This window comes from Euphorbia lathyris, chromosome 9, assembly GCF_963576675.1.
Source record: "Euphorbia lathyris chromosome 9, ddEupLath1.1, whole genome shotgun sequence".
In the NCBI taxonomy this organism is placed as follows: domain Eukaryota; kingdom Viridiplantae; phylum Streptophyta; class Magnoliopsida; order Malpighiales; family Euphorbiaceae; genus Euphorbia; species Euphorbia lathyris.
In genome coordinates, this window is record NC_088918.1 from 13,620,304 (window position 1) to 13,639,674 (window position 19,371).

Genomic DNA, 19,371 nt, shown 5'->3' on the forward strand with positions numbered 1-19,371 from the left:
CCTCCACAACTCCTTTACTTTGGGACACAAAATAAACAGATGCCAAACATCTTCCAAATCCAAAGAGCAGACAACACAATCGGCATCAATAGGAATTCCCCTATTTCGTAACTTCCAACGTGTTGGTAAGCTCTACTAAAATAAAATCTTTATATTTCCTTATTAAATTTATGTCAACAAAAGAAAATTAAATATTTTAAAAATATTTCTATATTAGTTTATTATTTTAATAATAATAAAAAAATTGTAAAATTAAATATATGTATATATAAAAAATAATGTAAAATATATGTAGTTCAATGTGGTTATATTTTTTATACTTTATCAAATCGAACCAAATACCGAAATACTCCTAAAATTAAAATCGATGCCGAATCAAAGTGTAAAAAAAACCCGAATTTAATCGGTTTAGTTTGATATACAATTTAAACCGAACCAATACATACCCTTACACATGGATTTTACATTGGTTTTAATTAAGCGGTGACCATTTTTTTTATGAGCGGAACATAAAATTTAAGGTTAAGGTGCAAAATATCCTACCGTTTTGGGTTAGGAGCAATTTTATCTCTAATGTCTAAAATGGTACAATTTTACCCTTAACTTTGGTAGCCAAAAGCAATTTTACCCTCTAACATTGATAATTTGGATTAATTTTACCCCTATTATAAAACATATATATTTTTATTCTTTATTCTACACCAATTGCATATTAATTCGTTCTAAAAAAGATTTCATATTTTTTATAATTTAATAATAGAATTGGAGATTAATATTATAAATTCGATGAATTTTTTGAATTTTTTGTCCAATTCGTACAAAAGACAGTATATTTTTTTTTATTTTTTTCACATCCCAACATATGTTTGTGATTTGTTACCGATAAAATAACGCACGTGTGGAGTGCAGATGACAAGATTCATGATCGAGAATACAGTTGGATGAATTATTTCTAAAACTGACCCAATTTATCAATATTAGGGGTAAAATTACTTTTGTCTTCCAACATTAAGGATAAAATTATAGCATTTTAGACATTAGAGATAAAATCGTTTCTAATCCAAAACGTTAAGAGTATTTTTACATCTTAATCCTAAAATTTAAGACAACGGTAGTTTTTTTTTTTGGGTCAAACTTATTTAACAAACGGTGTAATTAAAATATTAATGATTCTTAATTATATGTAACGTTTAACCTTATGCTAAATGTTAGGATTAAAAATTCCTAATTATGTATATATATTTACCTTATTATATAAGGAAAAGAAGTGAAAAACTTTGGCATAATTTACTCACCATTAGAGTAATTTCCAAACCAAAGCTTAGGCGTTTTTTACAGATCTTCTTCTTCCCTCTCTTCCGACGCCGATCTTCTTTTCTTCCCTCTTTACCGGCACCGATGGGAAGAACAGAACGGCAAGGTCCGAAATCTATACCGAACATAGACAAAGAGAAAAGGAATAAGAAATTTCCAATTTTAATGGTCGATTCACTCGTGGAGGTAACCAGCGACGAAGAAGGGCTTAAAGGAGCTTGGTTTGAAGCCAAAATCCTCAAATCCTATCTCAATCGGAAACCTAAATTCTTAATCCAGTACAAGAATTTAGTTTCTGATAATGATTCTAATGAGCCATTGAAAGAGACTGTGGACGGTTCTTTCATCAGGCCTCTTCCTCCGCCACCTGCGGCCGATCAGATTTATGAGGCTGAGGACGTCGTTGATGCGTTTCATTGCGACGGCTGGTGGAAAGGAGTTGTGAGTATTGTTGAATCGCGGATGTGTAGGGGAAGGTTGAGAAGAAGCTATACCGTGGAATTTGAAAATCCATGTGAACTAGTCAATTTTAATGGAGATGCTTTGAGGTTTCATCATGATTGGATTGGGGGAAAATGGATTCAAAACCCTAAGCAGAAGGTGAATTTTTCTATCTTAAATTTGCAATTTCTGGGTTTGCTTGTTGTTTGAGAATTGATTAGAGTAAATGTGGAATCGAATTGGTATTTTTGAACTCATCTGACAATTCAATTTTGATGGAGATTTTTTGAGGGTCATATGAACTTTTTAGATCTTTAGTTAGAAACTTATCTTTTTTTTTTTAATGTCAATTTGGGTTCTCTGTATGAGGAGTTTAATTAAAACTCGGCTCGGTCTAAACTCTGTCAAAACTCAATTCGATAGCTCTCGGCTCGAGAGCCAACACCACCGAGACGCCTAGATTCGACTCGGCTGGTTTACACCCTAGTGAAAACAATGAACAGAATGGAGATCATTAGATTTTTGCATTATTTGTCTAATTTGATTTAGCAGAATTACATCTAGACAACTGATAAACTTGGCTTTGTTTCAGGTATTACCAAGCGGAACTCATGCTGAAGAACAATCAGCAGATGCTTCCTTTTTTGTGGATTCAAGCACAGCAGACAATCATGCTAAGGATAAATCTTCTGTTAAGAAGTCGAGGAAGAATCCGGTAGGGGATTCAAGCCCTTCCTGTGCAACATTAACAAGTACGAACCTCAAGTCGCCAGCACCAGCACCCGAAACTAGTCCTGTAAGTGCTCCGCGTACCTCAGGCAATCCTTCTTAAATATCTATTAGTTTCAAATTTTTTGATAGGATAGGAATGGTTTTGTTTATGAATGTAGCTTCCTAATCGACAAGAAGCTGGATCGGGAAATGAAATGACAGAGTCCTCGAAGAAGAGGAAAAGAGAACCGGATTCTCAAGTTACGGGGTATCATATTCCTACTGCAGGTAAGCACATTGCACATATATTTACCTGATGCGTGTTAGTTTCGTTTTACTTATTGAAAAACCGATGTTTTGCAGCTGGAGAAGACGCGACGAATGAGCAGCCTTTCGTGAAGAGCTTATATATGTGGAACCACATTGATGCTCTAGAGATCTTCCGAATCCTACCACAGAAACCACACTTTAGTTTCTTATCGGATAGCAACAAGGAGACTCGCGAAGGGTCAGCTTTCGGTCTTATGCTCACTTTTGCTTCCGTGGCAGAGAAGGTAACCAAGTTACAGATTGACGATCCAAGAAGTCGTTTTGACAGCTATGTGGAAGCTCTTGCCATGCTTGAAGTGACTGGATTCGATGCTAAGGTAATGGCTGATCGTGTTAATGAGTTGTTGGTTCTCAAAGAACAGCATGAACAGCTGGACAATCGATGGAAGAGATATCAAACTTCGGTTGCAGATTCTGATGCGAGAAAAGCAAAGCTGGAACAAGAAATTGCTGCAATCGACAAGATGACGACAACGACAACGACGATTGATTTAGTAGTGCAACGAGCATCGAAAGTTTCAGAGATGGTGACGGAAGATTCGAAGAGAAACCTTCTACAACTAAAGATTTCTTCTCTAAAAATTGTTATGTCTGATTTGGAGCATAGATTTAAAGTTAAGTCTGCAGCCCCTTGGCAGAGAGTTATCTAGAGCCTTTTGGTCGGAGTTTAGATGTATTTAGTCATAACCGAAATTGTCTACATGCGTAGTCTACATTGTTAACTTAGCTATAACCGGATAGGTATCAACTATGTTATATGTTTTTTGGTTTTGTATATACATTTTTGACGATAGTATATATGGTGATATAGATAAAAAAAATTCCATAGTTAAATTCGTTTGGATCATTATTTCTTTTTTTTTTTTTTGTAAGAAGGGAAGAAAAAAAAACAAACAAACAAAAACCTAACCCGGGATCAGTCTAGGAAGACTGACCTCAATCCTATCCTCAAGAAGAGAAGGTAACAGAAAAGAAGGAGGAACGGAAATGGTAGAAACACCTAACATCCCCCCATGCCCAGCAGCTGCCAAGCGATCCGCCACGCGGTTTTGCTCCCTATAAATATGGGAGAAGATAAGAGAATCGAAGGCAGGACGAAGCCTCAAGATGGCTTTAATGAGATTCTGACTCTTAAGACAAACAGCCTGTCTATCCGAAATCCTGTTGATAGCCTCCAAATTGTCAGACTCCACCGAAAGTCTTTTAACACCCATGCGAATGTCGTTTGGATCATTATTTCAATTTTGAACGATTTTTTTTTTTAATTTGGACTTAATATTATAATAATGCAAGTTTAAGTTAACTTTTATTTCATAGTGCAATTTTAAGCCTAATTTAACGGAAAATGAGATTTTTTTAAGGTGTAAGTTATGTTCGGATTACCATTGAGAGATGAAATGTCTTAAAACTTGATAAAATAGGTGCGATTTGACAATTTTTTTTCCAATAGATGCGGAACATATGATAAAAATTCGAACAAATGAAACTCACACAATACCACTGTTTTTACGGTGACCAGTTGACCATTTGAGTGTTAGATTTACATAATTGGAGATGGGATTTCAACCAAAAAAAAATGCACTTGAAATTTTATTTTATTTTATTTTATTTTTTTTGATAAAAAACTTGAAATTTTATTTTAGCTATTTTATAAAGGTTATGTTTTAGAAATAATGTTTCATGTGTGAGTTTCCGATTATGTGTCCATTTTCATGTCACTTTAGTGACATTTCTGCGTTTCGTGTTCGTGTCCATTTCACATCTGTATCTGTTTTTGTTTGTAGGAAGCTATTTTAAGAAGGTTATGCTTTGGAAATAATGTTTTATGCTTTAGAAATAACGTTACCCGTGCGAGTTTTCGGTTATGTGTCTGTTTCCACGTTTTGTCCGTTTTTATTATTTCTATAAAGTGAGAAATGTAAAAACATGTAGGTTTATGTGAATTTTTAGTTTTATAGATCAAAACTATGTTGATTTGTATGCTTTAGAAATAATGTTTTCCGTGTGAGTTTCTGTGTCTGTTTCCTTGTTTTGTCCGTTTTTATTATTTCTATCAAGTGAGAAATGTAAAATTATGCAGTTTTATATGAATTTTTAGTTTCAAAACTATGTTGTTTTATGTTAAAAAAAATCAAATGAATATAATTAATGAGCTGTTCACAAGCAACATTCATGAACAAAATTAATGTTAGTCACGAGCAAACCTCTTGAACAAATAAATGAGGAGTTGGTGAATAAATCATTGAGCTCTAGCTCATCAATTTTCTAAAGAGCGGACAGAGCATCTAGTTAAAATACACCAACTGTGATTAAAATTTGAGGAGACTCAACTTCACATTTGATTTTGAGTAAAATGCACATACGACCCCCTAATTTTTGTGTTGATAATTAGTTAACTTCCAAAATTGGATATAAAAGTTTTTGAATTTTACATATACTAACATAAAATCAAAAGTCCAAATCACAGTTGATCAGTATAAACATCGGTTGAACACGTAAAATACGACTAAATCACAATCCTTTACTAATATGAAGGCCCCTTATAATTTTGAGGTTACTAACATGGCACTTCAAGAAGTAGGATTTATCGGCATTTCATACAGTCAATAAGTATTTACAATGGCCATTTAGATAAGGCGTAACTGAACCGAGCTTTAGCCTGATCATATGATCTGCTCGTCGGAAAATTGGCGAGCTAGAGCTCAATATCCAATTCGTGAACTGATCGTTTATTTGTTTGCGAGTTTTGCTAGCGAACGACTTATTAATTATGTTCATGAACTTTGCTAACGAAAAACTCATTAATTATGTTCAAGTGAATTTTTTTAACACAAAACTAAAGTTTACACAAAAGCACATAGTTTTACATTTATCCATTTATAAAAAAAATACTATTATTAAAAAAAAGTAATACACATATTTGCCCCTATGTTTTCGCGAAAAAACAGATTTACCCTTAAATCAAATAAACTCACAAAACTATCCCTGAATTTTCCATAAACCTGTAATTATACCCTAATCTGACGGAGCTGCTAAACGACGATGACATCAAACCTTCCTGTCTCAAAAAAAATTGGATGACGACAATCAAAATTCATTTGGTTTCTTATTGTTTTCTATTGTTATTGCTTTTGGATTAATTAGGAGGTTTAAACGCTATTTTATTAGGTTGATTGAGCTTTTATGAAAATGAATTTTGACCAATCTGTTCTTCTAACTTGCTTTTAATCGAAATTGAATGTGCATATTTTTTTCTGTTTGTGATTGGTTGTTCTTTTCTGAAGTTTTTCTGGAGATAAGAAAGTTTGATGTCATCGCCGTTAGCAGCTCCGTCAGATTAGGGTATAATTGCAGGTTTATGGAAAGTTCAAGGGTAGTTTTGTGGGTTTATTTGATTTAAGGGCAAATCTGTTTTTTCCGAGAAAACACAAGGGCAAATATGTGTATTAACCCTTAAAAAAACTAAGATTGCTCACGAGTGTATTCATGAAATTATAATCGAGTTTGTTCATGAACCTATAATAGAGCCTGCTTGTGAGCTTTTGACTGAAGTTTTACTGTGCTCAAACTTGACTCGTTTGTAGATCAAAGCCAAACACAGTCGAGCTTTTATAGAGTTAAGATTGGACAAAATTTATATTATTCGGGGCAAAATTGTTTTCAACCGGTTAAGATTGGACTACTTTTTTACCTTATCCTTTTTCTTGTTTTATATATCAGTGACCCTTGAACTTGATAAAATAATTGATTGATCCTCTGAATTTTAATTAGCCTCTTGAATTTATTTAAAATGACTTATTTACCACTTGAATTTGTTTATATTAACCTTATTAGCTCTCTGAACTTGCTTATATGATCTATTGTTCTTCCGAACTTGCTTAAAGTAATATATATTTTAGTTTGTGCAATTTCTTTATTCTTTACCACATACACTTAGACAGTTAATCATGTTATTTTACGCAAGTTCAACAAACTAACTAGACAATCCATACGTTCATTGTGTTAATCAATTTTTGGGGAAGTAAGAGGGATCCTTGTGTATTAAGTCAGAGGTTGTTAAAGTCAGACCGATCCAACCAGTCACCCAGTTTAACCTGATTTGTCCAATTTCTTCTTTCTCTATCATATGGATTTAAAGAGTTAATATGCTACTTTACACGAGTTCAAGAGACTAACTAGATAATTTATATGCTATTTTTCACATCATTTAGTTAATTTTTAGTATTTTTGGTTTTAGAGTTTATTAATTTAAAATAACTTATTATTTTATTATTCCAAATTTAATTTATGGGGGTTTTTTAAGAATTAATTTACAGTCTTAATGTCTAGTTTTAATGCAATTTTATTATTTTGTTTCTAAGTTAAGTTTTTATTAATTAGAATTTAAGTTTTTATTAAGAAAAATTTAAGTTTGTCTTTATTAAGATTTTATCCTTGATTTATTCGTTATTTCTTATTCTGTGGCTCAAGCTTTGCCTACCTTCTATATGAGTACGTTTCTGCTCCCCAAATCCATGTGCGAGAAACTACAAAAAATGATGAATTTTTTTTGGTGGGGTACGAAGGAGGGTGGAAAGAAAAATTGTCACGTCCGGGTCTAAATTTTTAGAATTTATACCTTGATAGTACTATATATTATAATTATTAGGTGTTGATTTTTAATTTGGTGCTATAGAAAAATTTGGAGTTAATTTGAGGGTTTTATGTGTAAATTAAAAGTTAGGATAACTTTTAAAAGATTACATAAAGATGGAGGATCAAACTGGATATTCACCAGATTTGGATATGTATATACGGAAGAGGTGGAAGATTAGTTTCATATTTTCTTTTAATTTCTTTTTTCTTTTCTGCTTCTTTCATTTTTCGTCATTTTTATCGTTCTTCGGCCGTTTCTCCACCGTTTCTTTGATTTATGGAGATTCGACCGTCCGAATTACTCGAAATTGGAATCATAGCATCCTTATACATAGATCTAAGTCCTAGCCGAAGAGTTTTTGAGTTTCGGCAGTGTTTGGAGATAAATGTCTTAGACAGAGTTTAGAGGCGAATTGAACGGGTTTGTGGTCTTTAATTAGTAGCCAAGCACTACACCATAAATGGTCTATTGCAACATCGTAAATGAGTTACAATTGGCCCTAAAAATGTAACTATAGGTAAAAAAAGGGATAACGCAATACTTTAGGACATATTTAAAGTATTGCTATTGTGGCCATTGCCTTTGCTGTTAAAGGCAACATTATGTTACTGAATGCAACACCAAGAAACGTGTTGCCATATTTTACAGCAATTGCAACATTATCTCACAAAATAATAAGAGGCAACATTGTTTCCATGTAAAAGCAACACTTTTAATATTAATATTAGCAACATTTTATAGTTAATGCAACACTTGTATACAAAAAATGCAACACTCTCTAAGTATAAGCAACACAAAATTTGTGTACATAATTAACGATTGTTTGAAAAAGGGCAACATTTTTGTCACCTATAGCAATGATTTTTATTTGACAAATGCAATGCTATTTTAAGACAATGCAACATTTTTTTTATAAACAGCAACACTTTCCTGCTAACTAAAGCAACAAAATTTTCGATTTAAGCAACACTTTTCTATTAACAAATGCAACTTTTTGTAATGTGAAAGCAACATTATTTGATTTCAAAAGCAAATATGTAAAGCAACACTTAATAATAAAAAAAGGTAACTTTTTAAATAAATTGCAACTTAACATCTGTTTACATAAACAGTACAAAAATAAAAGAAAATTGTTTGTCAAAAGCACATAATATTCGAATTCAACAAAACCACAAAATATTAGAATGCAACAAAAGCACCTAATATCTAAGCATTACAAGCATAAATAAACAATTCTTCATTCATTAACATGAATTTGGAGGAAGATAGTCGACGGTGTCGGGAGTAAGAACAACCCTATCCAAATTTAGATTGAGTGTTGGTTTCATTTGGCACAACCTTTGTAAAATAGTTCCAAGATGAGCTTGCATGTTTTTTTGCATGTCTTCTCTAACTTCATTTCTCATTTCCTCTCGAACTTCCTCTTTTATTTGTTCGATTTCCTCACCTGAAATGTTTTTCTTACTTGTAGCAATTGAAGATTCACCAATTTGTTTCTTTTTCTTGATGTGGCCCGTCCTACCAACAAGCCATGAAGAACCATCATGGTCCTTCTCCAAATATTTCCTCAATTATCTCAATGTTTTCCCCTCCAGATGACAATTTTTCTTCAATCCTTGTCTATATATCCAAATACTAAAAATTATTGAATGAAAATAAAAAATTCTCAGAGAAATCGGCAAATCACAAAAACATACACGTGCCCAAATGCCTAATTTAGCAAATCACAAACACATACATATGCCTAATCACCAATAAATGTATACAGGAAATAAAAAATCACTAAGAAATGTATACATCAAATAAATGTCTACAACAAATCCCAAAAAAATACACATTATAATTGCTAAGAACTTTTGCTAAATTACTATTTTTCTTTAGACTAATAGCTTAAGACTTTTAATTTAGCAATCTAAATTGCTTTAGAATTTTGTTAAATTGTTAAAGCCTCATATGAAATTTCTCAATTTGTAATTCTAATTTGCTTATTTTTCTGGTCAACTTTTGAAATTATAATTAATTACAATTTACAAATCAATACATAATAAAAATATCAAAGTAAATAAGTAATCATAATTCATAAAACTTGAATTTTGAATTGATCAATGGATAGATCTGTACAATATAGTTTAAAATAGTAACCGAAAGAGATCATGGGACATGGGTAGCAGTCATAGTTGCCAATTACGTATCTTAATCTTTAGTTTCCTTAAGTTTGAATTATTACCGTTAATTGTAGTGGATTAAAATGGGTCAAAATCTGAGGTTATTTTCCAATTATCCAAAGAAAGTCCAATTGTGCCTAAATTTACTTTTGACTCAATTTAGGAAATCCCAAGTCTCCTTAACAAAGATATAGATAGGATATAGTTTTCAAGGTCTTCGTGTGGGTTAGAAACCATACATTAAATTTGCACAAACTTGAAAAATAAAAAGACATTATTGTGATTATACATTTATACTTATAAGTTATATTTAGTTGAGGGAAACACAATCAAGGCTTCAATTTTTCAGGATTTTAAGGATTGGACCTTCGGTACTTAAGTCTGGAATTTTAAATCCCAGAAGAAGTAGAGTAGATTTTTTTAGTCCGAAACTTATAATCATAAACTGTTAATACATGTATTTGACTCTCAAACTACTAAGTTTTTATATATTCAATGCAAAAAGTCTCTATCTATAAATTTCTATATATTCAAGAGATAAGGTACCAAAATAGGCCTATGGTTTTAGGGAAAGTATCAATTTAGGCTCAACGTACAAAATGGTATCGATATAGGCTTAACATTTAAAAAATGTATCAATTTAGGCCTCGATAACAGAACTAAACACGTCTTTGATATTACTCTGTTAAGTTCTATCAATTGTACGTGTCTCGTTTCATTATAGAGACCTAAATTGGTATATTTTTTAAACGTTAAGCATGTATTGAAACCAATTGAAACCATTTAAAATAGTTTTACAGAATGAAGAAACTGCAAATTACAGAAATGGCCTGAATGGGCATATGGTAATGGAAAAATCAAGATGAAAAAGAGGGCAAACAACACACAATGCTATTATTTAACAAACTTTAAAAAGAAATATTCGCCTTAGAAAATTTTGATGAATATGAATACAATTTATATAGTAGGTAGAGGACATTGAATAAAGATGAAGAGGAGGTTGTAGACATGTAATGTAAGCATGGGCACACAAAACAAGAGTAAAGTTGTAGCTAGAACTGGTGTTCTCATGAAAGACTTGAACTCTCTAAATTAAGTGAAGTTCAATGCTATAAATTCACATGCATTATCGGCCTTATCCAAAGAGAGGGAAAATAAACCTCAACAGTGCTGATACAATTTCCCTAAGAGATATATCCTGAAAGATTGTATTTGTTTTCCAGAACTGAACAATGCTGATATAATTTCCCTTAGAAAGACAAATCCTAAAATATTACAAACTTTTTTGCATAAAACCATCTAATATTCGTGGGGCTTTCATATTATCCTGAGTTGTTTTATAATTAAAAACTGCATTTAACCGAATGTTTAAATAGAAATTACCTGAATAACCTCTGGAATCCAAACATCTACTTGATTGGCAGATTTGGAATCATCCTTATTGTTTCTGCATCCAAGATTGCTGGCTACTGTCCTGGTGTTCTCTATAATATGGAGACAAATTTCATTAAGAGCAAGCTAAAAAATGAGCATATACTAGGATAGGAATGAACTCAGAATTCTTTTCAATAATTTATTCATTAAGTCTAGCATCTATAATCATAAGAATTCCTTCACAGTTATAAGTCACCACATGAAAAAAGGATAAATAAATATTGCAAACCTTCAGCAATCACTTTCAACTCTTATGAGCCAAAGAGAGGAAAACCTCCATAATAATTGACTTTATGCCCTCATGTTGAACCTTAACGACCACTTCCTGCCCATCAATTAGTGTTGCACGATGAACTTGTGCAATCTGTATGGAATACAATATGGGAAATAGAATTATTTAAAGCTAAACACATTTCATCCTATATGATGTATGTATCTTCCCATCACAGGAATATAATCTTGAGTATCTTATTGATGTTGTTGTTAAAGGAGTTTTGTCAAAATCTGTGAAAAGGTCATCCATCATTTTCCCCAATTCTTTCTGTATAGTATGACATACCTGTGAAGAAAATTTTAACTTAGCAAATTGAGTGTATCAAAGTGATAAATGCTTATTGTCATGTATCAAAGTGATAAATAAATGCAATATCTCTGAACCATAAGTTGTCTTTGTGGCCAATACCTATAGTCCAATTGCTAGCTAGTACCTAATTAGAAGAGGCAGATAATCAAAACAAAGATGGAGCAGAGGGAAGAGACAGGAATGAGGATTCAAGAGCTGTTCTAAAAATGGTTTATAGTTTACCAATATGAAATAGTTTTTGTTCCTCCTCCACTCAATGCTTTGTTGCTTATATAGCGTTGTTCCTCCTCCGGCCAAGAGCTGGTTAGAACAGAAAGAAAAGAAAGAAGAAGCAATCGTCTGAAATGAGAAAAGAATTTAAGTGCATTAATCATTAATGAGAAATAATAGTAATCAAGATCTAGAGAGGATTATGAGGATGAATTATGATACTGATTTCCACAAAAAAAAAAATCATCAAATATAGCAACCACATAGACTAGGGGATAAGAACATTAACAACGTTAGTAAATTTGTTAGGAGTGTCCGAAATTGGACCAAATGACTAACCTTGGACCCTTAATTGTACCATTTCCAACGTTAGGGGTAATATTGCTCTTGATTGACAACGTCAATGGTATTTTTTTTACATTATCCTGAATAAAAATAATACATTTCTTTAGTCTTCTCTTCCCCAATATGTCAAACACTTCAAATCAAACCCAATACACACTTAAAAAAATATGTTGAAAAAACTATTAGTTGTTGTCTTATATAGAACTGAAATTAACAAATAAGCATACACGCAATTGTTGTATACTACTTGAGATTTTACTTAAAATTATAATGACAACCTCTCCCTAACCAGGGCTAACCTCTTCTTTTGTTCAGACTATATCAATTTATGGTAAATTTACTTTGAGACTAGATAGTAATCTTTTACCTTATTTGTAATTAGAGCAGAAATCAACATGACAAGTATAATATCCAATCAGAGGAAACTAATGGCAAATCAAAAAAGGTAAGAAATAATTATATTTTTAGAAGATTGACTGCTAAAGATTAGTCAAAAATATATATTCAAACTTGGCATTTTTTCAATTAAAAAAATATTTCCATATATTAATTCTCATCTTGGAAGTAATAATAATGACAAGAAAAAGGATTCTCAATTCAGAAAGTTCCAACAATTTCAACTAATCCAAAAATAAATAGAATAAACAATGAATTGATGCATCCTTAAGACTCCACTCAAAATGTTGGTAGTGAAATTATATCACTCAAATAATTAAACTTTATGAAGTCGAATGACATGATGACAAAGATAACATATGTGATGTTAACTTATGTTATTAATTTACTATTTATGGTTATTACTTTACTGTTTTAATTTACTGTTTATGGTTATTACTTTACTGTTTGTAACTATTATTGCCTATTATAATTGTTTATAATATGTTGTAAACACTTTATCTTTAGTTAATTAATGTTGTGACATTTTTGTAATTATGTACACAGTCCAGTTATGTTGTAAGGGCTGTTATTATAAATATAGGTAATTAGGAGTATAGACTATGTAATTTTTCCCCTTTCTTTCCCTTCTTTGTATTGGGATATCAGATGAAGCATCAATGATCTTCATCTTCTCCTTTAAGCACTCTGTAATCTTTGTTCAAGTTTACTAATGATACATGATCTCTTTCTTCAATCATGAGTGTTAAGATGGTATCAGAGCAAATCTCTCTTTACTTCCGTACCAATTCTATGGAAATCGGTCACTGATCGGTTCAAGAATCTCATCTTTTGAAGTCCTTTCGATTTCTTCTTCTTTCTCTTCCCCAATCTTTGGGTCTTTTAATCTCTTTCCTTTCCCAGCTTCTAATTCCTTAATTCTTGTTCAATTTCCTTCGATCTTTCGTTTATACTCTTCAAATCTCAACTATGGTGAACAGAATTGACGAATCCAGCCCCTACTTCATTCATTCTAGTGAAAATCCGTCTCTCGTTCTTGTTACCCCTCCGCTGTCCGGAACAAACGACTACCATTCATGGAGTCAGAACATGAAGATGGCCTTATTGTCAAAGAACAAATTAGATTTCGTCGACGGCACAATTGAAGCTCCGGCGAGCAGTTCGGCATAATTTGTCACCTCGAAAAGGTGCAATAACCTTGTTCTATCATGGATAGTGAGATCATTGTCGCCCTCAATCGCTCAAAGCGTTTTGTGGATGGGAGATGCAAGAAGAGTTTGGGTCAATCTTAAGGAAAGATTCGCGCAGTCTGATGTTTTCCGTATAGCAGCGCTTCAGGGAGAAATCTATACTCTAAAACAAGGTAACAAATCGGTATCAGATTATTTCACTCGGATGCAGATGCTTTGGGACGAATATATCTCCATTAAGGATATTCCTGAATGTGTATGCGAAGGTTGCGTTTGTAACGCGTTGAATACTATCAGGAAAAACAGGGATGCGGATCAAATGGTTTGTTTCCTAAAAGGGCTGAACGATGCCTTTGCTACTGTTAGATCTCAAATTATGGTCACCGATCCCATTCCAAACATCAACAAGGTTTTCTCATTGATTGTTCAACACGAATGCCAGAGTCAAGCCTCAGATGCTACTAATCTTGGTCAAGACCTGTTAGCATTAGTTCAGAACCCCAAGAACCAGAATAATGATCTTCAAGATCTTATTGCTTTTGTACAAAACACAAGGGGCAACAGGAAGTTCGGGTCAAATGGCCAGAAGTGTACTCATTGTGGATTCAAGAACCATACAGTGGATAGTTGCTACAAGAAGCATGGATACCCACCGGGTTACAAATTCAAGAGCAAGGTCAATAGAGCAAATCTTGTTGGTGCTGAAGATGATACGGAGAACAACTCAAGCGGGATTTTGGGAGCAGCTCCAGCCAGCCTCAATCCAGCAATGAATCAACTCTCAAATGATCAGATTCAACAACTGTTGAAGCTTCTTCCATCATCCAGTAATACCTCGCACATCAATTGTGCAACTGCATCCATCTGCCCTGTGACAAATGTCACTGAAGGTATGTCAAACATATCTCTTCTTGCTAAAACTCAGAAAATCTCTTGGATAGTTGATACAGGGGCCAGTTGCCACATATCAAGTATAAAAGATATGTTTTCAGACTTGAGACCTGTGAACAACTGGAATGTCCTCTTGCCTAATAAAACTGAAATATATGCATCTCACATAGGAACCATTAGATTCACAGAGGATTTTATTCTTCATAACACACTCTTAGTTCTTAATTTTGCTTACAATCTCATTTCAGTTTCTAGGCTAACCAATACCTTGAATTGTGAAGTTAAATTCACTAATAGCAACTACATTATACAGCATATACAGACGAAGAAGATGATTGGTTTAGCTAAATCCAACGATGGACTTTATCAATTGTACAGACCCTACTTGAATGCTGATGTTTCTTTTAATAAGCATGTCGTTAATAATGTGGATGTTGTGAATCATGATGTTGTTAATCAATTTTTTAATGTTTCTTTGAACAATGTTGACAATCATAATGGATATGATATTGGTTTGATGTGGCATAATCGCCTTGGACATATAGGGCAGTCTAGCTTTGGACATGTGAATAAATATATTGGTAATTTAGACATTGGTAACATTGTGTGTGATATATGTCATCTAGCCAGGCAGAAGAAGCCTACCTTTCCTATTAGCAGGTCCAAGACTAGTAGTTGCTTTGATATTATTCACATGGATATCTGGGGCCCCACTCATACTGGTATTAATGGAAACAGATATTTCCTCACTGTGGTAGATGATTATTCTAGGTACACGTGGATTTTCTTTGTTCAAGTTAAATCTGTTGTGTCTGTTTTGGTTCAACGTTTCATTTCCATGGTTGAAACTCAGTTTAATAAAACCATTAAGATCATTAGAACTGATAATGGCCTAGAGTTCAAGTTAGATACCTTTTTTGCTGACAAAGGCATCATTCACCAAACTAGTTGCGTTGAGACTCCTCAACAAAACGGCCTTGTTGAGAGAAAGCATTAGCACATTCTGAACATAGCCAGAGCTTTACAATTCCAGAGTAAATTACCTATCACTTATTGGACTTACTTCATATCTCACGCAGTTTTTCTAATTAATAGGTTACCTTCCAAAGTAATTGATTTTGCTTCGCCTTATGAGCTTCTTAATGGTAAAGTCCCCAATTATGATGATTTAAGATCATTTGGTTGCCTTTGCTTTTCCTCCACGTTACATAGAGATAGGAAGAAGTTTGATGCCAGGGCTGAAAGGTGTATATTCCTTGGATATCACCCTGGAACTAAAGGCTATAGGGTGCTTAACCTGGACTCTTACAGGGTCTCTATCACTAGAAATGTCATCTTTTATGAAGCCATTTTTCCTTATCAAGAACTGGTTAGTAAAGACAAGCTGTTGTTCACCCTGAATGGCGGCAAGCTATGCAGGAAGAACTGAATGCTTTAAATAATAACAAAACCTGGGAAATATGTACCAAACCTGAGGGGAAAGAGGAAGTGGATTGTAAATGGACATTTAGGATAAAAAGGAAAAGTGATGGGACTATAGATAGGTATAAGGCTAGGTTAGTTGCTAAGGGTTTTACCCAACAAGAGGGGGTTGATTTCCTCGATACTTTCTCCCCTGTTGCTAAGTTAACTACTGTGAGAGTTCTTGTTGCCTGTGCCGCAATCAAGGGGTGGCACTTAGAGCAGCTCGACGTTAACAATGCATTTTTACATGGAGACCTTGAGGAGGAAATTTACATGAAGTTACCTCCTGGCATTAGCAGTGATATCTCTAATCCTAGTTGTAGACTGACCAGGTCTTTATACGGGCTTAAACAGGCCAGCAGACAGTGGAACATAAAACTTGCCACTGCTTTGCAATCTATAGGTTTCATCAAATCTTTGGCAGACCCTTCACTCTTTATCAGGAAGAAAAATCATAGTTTTATTGCCATTACTGTGTACGTTGATGATTTAATTCTTACTAGTGATAACCGTGATGACATAAGAGAGGTTAAAGCTTTTTCCTAGATAGAGAATTCACCATCAAAGACCTAGGAAAACTTAAATATATTTTAGGTATTGAGGTATCTAGGACTTCTAAAGGTATACATTTATGTCAAAGGAAGTATGTTCTTGACATGCTTGCTGACTTTGGGTTTTTAGAATGTAAGCCCTGCTCTACACCTACATCCATGACTAAAGTAGACTTTTCTGGATCGCCTTTACTAGAAGATACTACTCTATACAGGAGACTTGTAGGGAAGCTTCTCTATTTAACCAATACCAGACCTGACCTTAGTTATGATGTACAACAGCTTTCACAATATCTGGATAAACCTACTGAATTGCATCTGGTTGCTGCTCACAGGGTACTTAGGTACTTAAAAGGCAATCCTGCCCAAGGTATTATGCTATATGTCGACTCTGATATTCATATAAAGGCTTATACTGACTCTGACTGGGCTAACTGCACGGAATCCAGGAAATCTATTACTGGTTTTTGCACCTTTATAGGAAAGTCCCTCATATCCTGGAAATCTAAAAAACAACAAACCATTAGCAAGTCATCTTCGGAAGCCGAATATAGAGCCATGTCACTCACTTGTGGTGAGGTTCAATGGCTTCAGTACTTACTTAAAGACTTACATATGATTGAGTTACATTCCCCCACGTTATATTGTGATAACATATCCGCCATTCACATCGCTAAAAATAGTGTATTTCATGAGAGAACGAAACACATTGAATTGGATTGTCACTATGTTAGACAACAGGTTCAAGCTGGAAAGATTCACTTACTCCCGGTTAGGTCTAATGAACAATTAGCTGACTTTTTTACCAAATCTCTTCACACACCTGCTTTTAAATTTCAGTTACAAAGGCTAGGGGTTATTAATGTGCACCTTCCAGCTTGAGGGGGGCTGTTAACTTATGTTATTAATTTACTATTTATGGTTATTACTTTACTGTTTTAATTTACTATTTATGGTTATTACTTTACTGTTTGTAACTATTATTGCCTATTATAATTGTTTATAATATGTTGTAAACACTTTATCTTTAGTTAATTAATGTTGTGATATTTTTGTAATTATGTACACAGTCCAGTTATGTTGTAAGGGCTGTTATTATAAATATAGGTAATTAGGAGTATAGACTATGTAATTTTTTCCCTATCTTCATCTTCTCCTTTAAGCACTCTGTAATCTTTGTTCAAGTTTACTAATGATACATGATCTCTTTCTTCAATCATGAGTGTTAAGATGTGAAAGCATTAAAATATTTATGTGAAAGAAATAATGCCCTTCTTCAAAGATTCTAATCCAACATTGCTTAAAGTATTTATCTATCTGGAAAAACATAGAGACAAGTTTATGAATCTATGTATAAATTGGGTACGATCTTTATCAGTGATCAAGTCTGTAAATTGGGTACAATTTAATCACTCCAGAGCATCGGTTAATGATCAAGTCTGTAAAGGGGCTTGAGTAATTAAAATTGCAAACTTACTGTACAGCAGGCTGAGAGTGCATAGTTAAGTCTCGATACTTAGTGCTTAACGTAATTAGCTCATTGAAACAATAACCAATCAGCTTCCAATTGCTCTAGATAATTAACTTCTGCATCTGAATGAAAGGGAAATAGACCTAGGAAAAATACAGATGAAGTGAATCTTTGATGCCATAATTAATTTAAGTTTAATTTACTGATAAACACACAAGTATCTAATATTAGAGAAAAAAACTGACCTCAATCGTGAAGGAAAAATAACAAGAAAACCCCTAAATTTGGAACTGATTCCCTAATGCTGCCACCAGTCACTCCATACCAGGGGAAATATCAAACAGAAAATAATTGGTGTTTAGAAACAAAAATCGCTGGAGAAAGGGTGAGAAATCGACGAGGGAGAATGGGTGACGGTCAGGGAAAGCAGAAATCGATAAGGGAGAAAGGGTGAGGGTTATGGAAAGTAGATCGAGGGTGAGGGAAAGGAGTGAAAACACACGTGTTTGTTTTTCATTACTTGGAGATTTTAGAGGGAAATAATTGGAGGGAGTGAAAATTTGAAAACTTATTGATGGGAATTTTTGAGTCAAAATTAATTGGTGAAATTTTTGAAAACTAATTGGTGAATTTCAGAGTCAAATTATTTGGAGGGAAAATTTTAGAGCAAAAATGGACTTAATTAAAGAATAAAATTATTAATTAAATATAATCCATTGTTATTTTTTCCAAAAGAGATATAATGTATTATGAATCTTACATTTTTACATAAAATTAAAGTAAAAAAATATAATTAAGCTCCTGAACTTTACATGTTTTAAGATCGATTTGGGAGAGGAAAAAATCGATTTGGCAATTTAATACTGAAAATCACAAAATGGGAGAGGAGAAGATCGAGTTTAGAAAAACATATTCGAAATTAATTTCTATAATTTCTTGTTACTTTTTACTCTCTATCTATCCTAATCAATAAACTCTTATTTTTATTTTTTCATGCTAAGAAGCCGAATCGCTATTATAACAATGCGTGCCACCAAAACTCGACGAAAAGTTTAAATAAAGGCTGAATGCATAACATAATCAATTATTAAGGGCTTAATATGGAAAAATAATTGACCAGAGGCTTGATCCTTAAAATATGTAGAGTTCAGGGACTTAAATATGTTTTTTGCCAAAATAAAATATACTTATTCTTTTATTATTCTTATTGCAACATTTAAATATTTTTTACATATTTAA

The 19,371-nt window shown here is 33.1% G+C and overlaps 2 protein-coding genes and 1 long non-coding RNA gene across 9 annotated transcripts; 2 read left to right on the forward strand and 1 right to left on the reverse strand.

Annotated features, from left to right (window-relative positions):
• Positions 1 to 1,290: 1,290 nt before the first annotated feature.
• On the forward strand, positions 1,291 to 3,635 carry LOC136206089 (DUF724 domain-containing protein 8-like). The gene is made up of 4 exons (XM_065997012.1): positions 1,291 to 1,914; positions 2,348 to 2,551; positions 2,646 to 2,754; positions 2,830 to 3,635. The coding sequence occupies exons 1-4, from the start codon at positions 1,399 to 1,401 to the stop codon at positions 3,444 to 3,446; spliced, it is 1,446 nt and encodes a 481-aa protein (XP_065853084.1). The 5' UTR covers positions 1,291 to 1,398; the 3' UTR covers positions 3,447 to 3,635.
• A 4,887-nt stretch (positions 3,636 to 8,522) lies between these two features.
• Positions 8,523 to 18,603, reverse strand: LOC136205891 (uncharacterized). 7 transcript variants are annotated; one of them, XR_010676124.1, is made up of 8 exons: positions 18,378 to 18,603; positions 18,139 to 18,275; positions 12,164 to 12,249; positions 11,837 to 11,914; positions 11,714 to 11,738; positions 11,261 to 11,590; positions 10,981 to 11,081; positions 8,523 to 9,052 (listed from the first exon to the last, which is right to left on the reverse strand). It is a non-coding gene; the product is annotated as an uncharacterized lncRNA (long non-coding RNA). The 7 variants fall into 7 exon arrangements; XR_010676121.1 differs by having other exon boundaries at positions 11,261 to 11,395; positions 11,837 to 11,953; XR_010676120.1 differs by having other exon boundaries at positions 11,837 to 11,953.
• LOC136205890 (uncharacterized) lies at positions 13,169 to 15,093 on the forward strand. Its single transcript, XM_065996733.1, has 2 exons — positions 13,169 to 14,645; positions 14,960 to 15,093. Exons 1-2 carry the CDS (start codon positions 13,823 to 13,825, stop codon positions 14,992 to 14,994), a joined length of 858 nt encoding a protein of 285 aa, XP_065852805.1. The 5' UTR covers positions 13,169 to 13,822; the 3' UTR covers positions 14,995 to 15,093.
• Positions 18,604 to 19,371: the final 768 nt, after the last annotated feature.

Coding starts and splice junctions, on each gene's coding strand:
- LOC136206089 (XM_065997012.1), top strand. CDS start 1,399: ATGGGAAGAACAGAACGGCAAGGTCCGAAATCTATACCGAACATAGAC. Junction 1,915..2,347: donor TTCAAAACCCTAAGCAGAAG/GTGAATTTTTCT, acceptor GCTTTGTTTCAG/GTATTACCAAGCGGAACTCA. Junction 2,552..2,645: donor CAGCACCCGAAACTAGTCCT/GTAAGTGCTCCG, acceptor TTATGAATGTAG/CTTCCTAATCGACAAGAAGC.
- LOC136205890 (XM_065996733.1), top strand. CDS start 13,823: ATGGGAGATGCAAGAAGAGTTTGGGTCAATCTTAAGGAAAGATTCGCG. Junction 14,646..14,959: donor TGTGACAAATGTCACTGAAG/GTATGTCAAACA, acceptor TACATTATACAG/CATATACAGACGAAGAAGAT.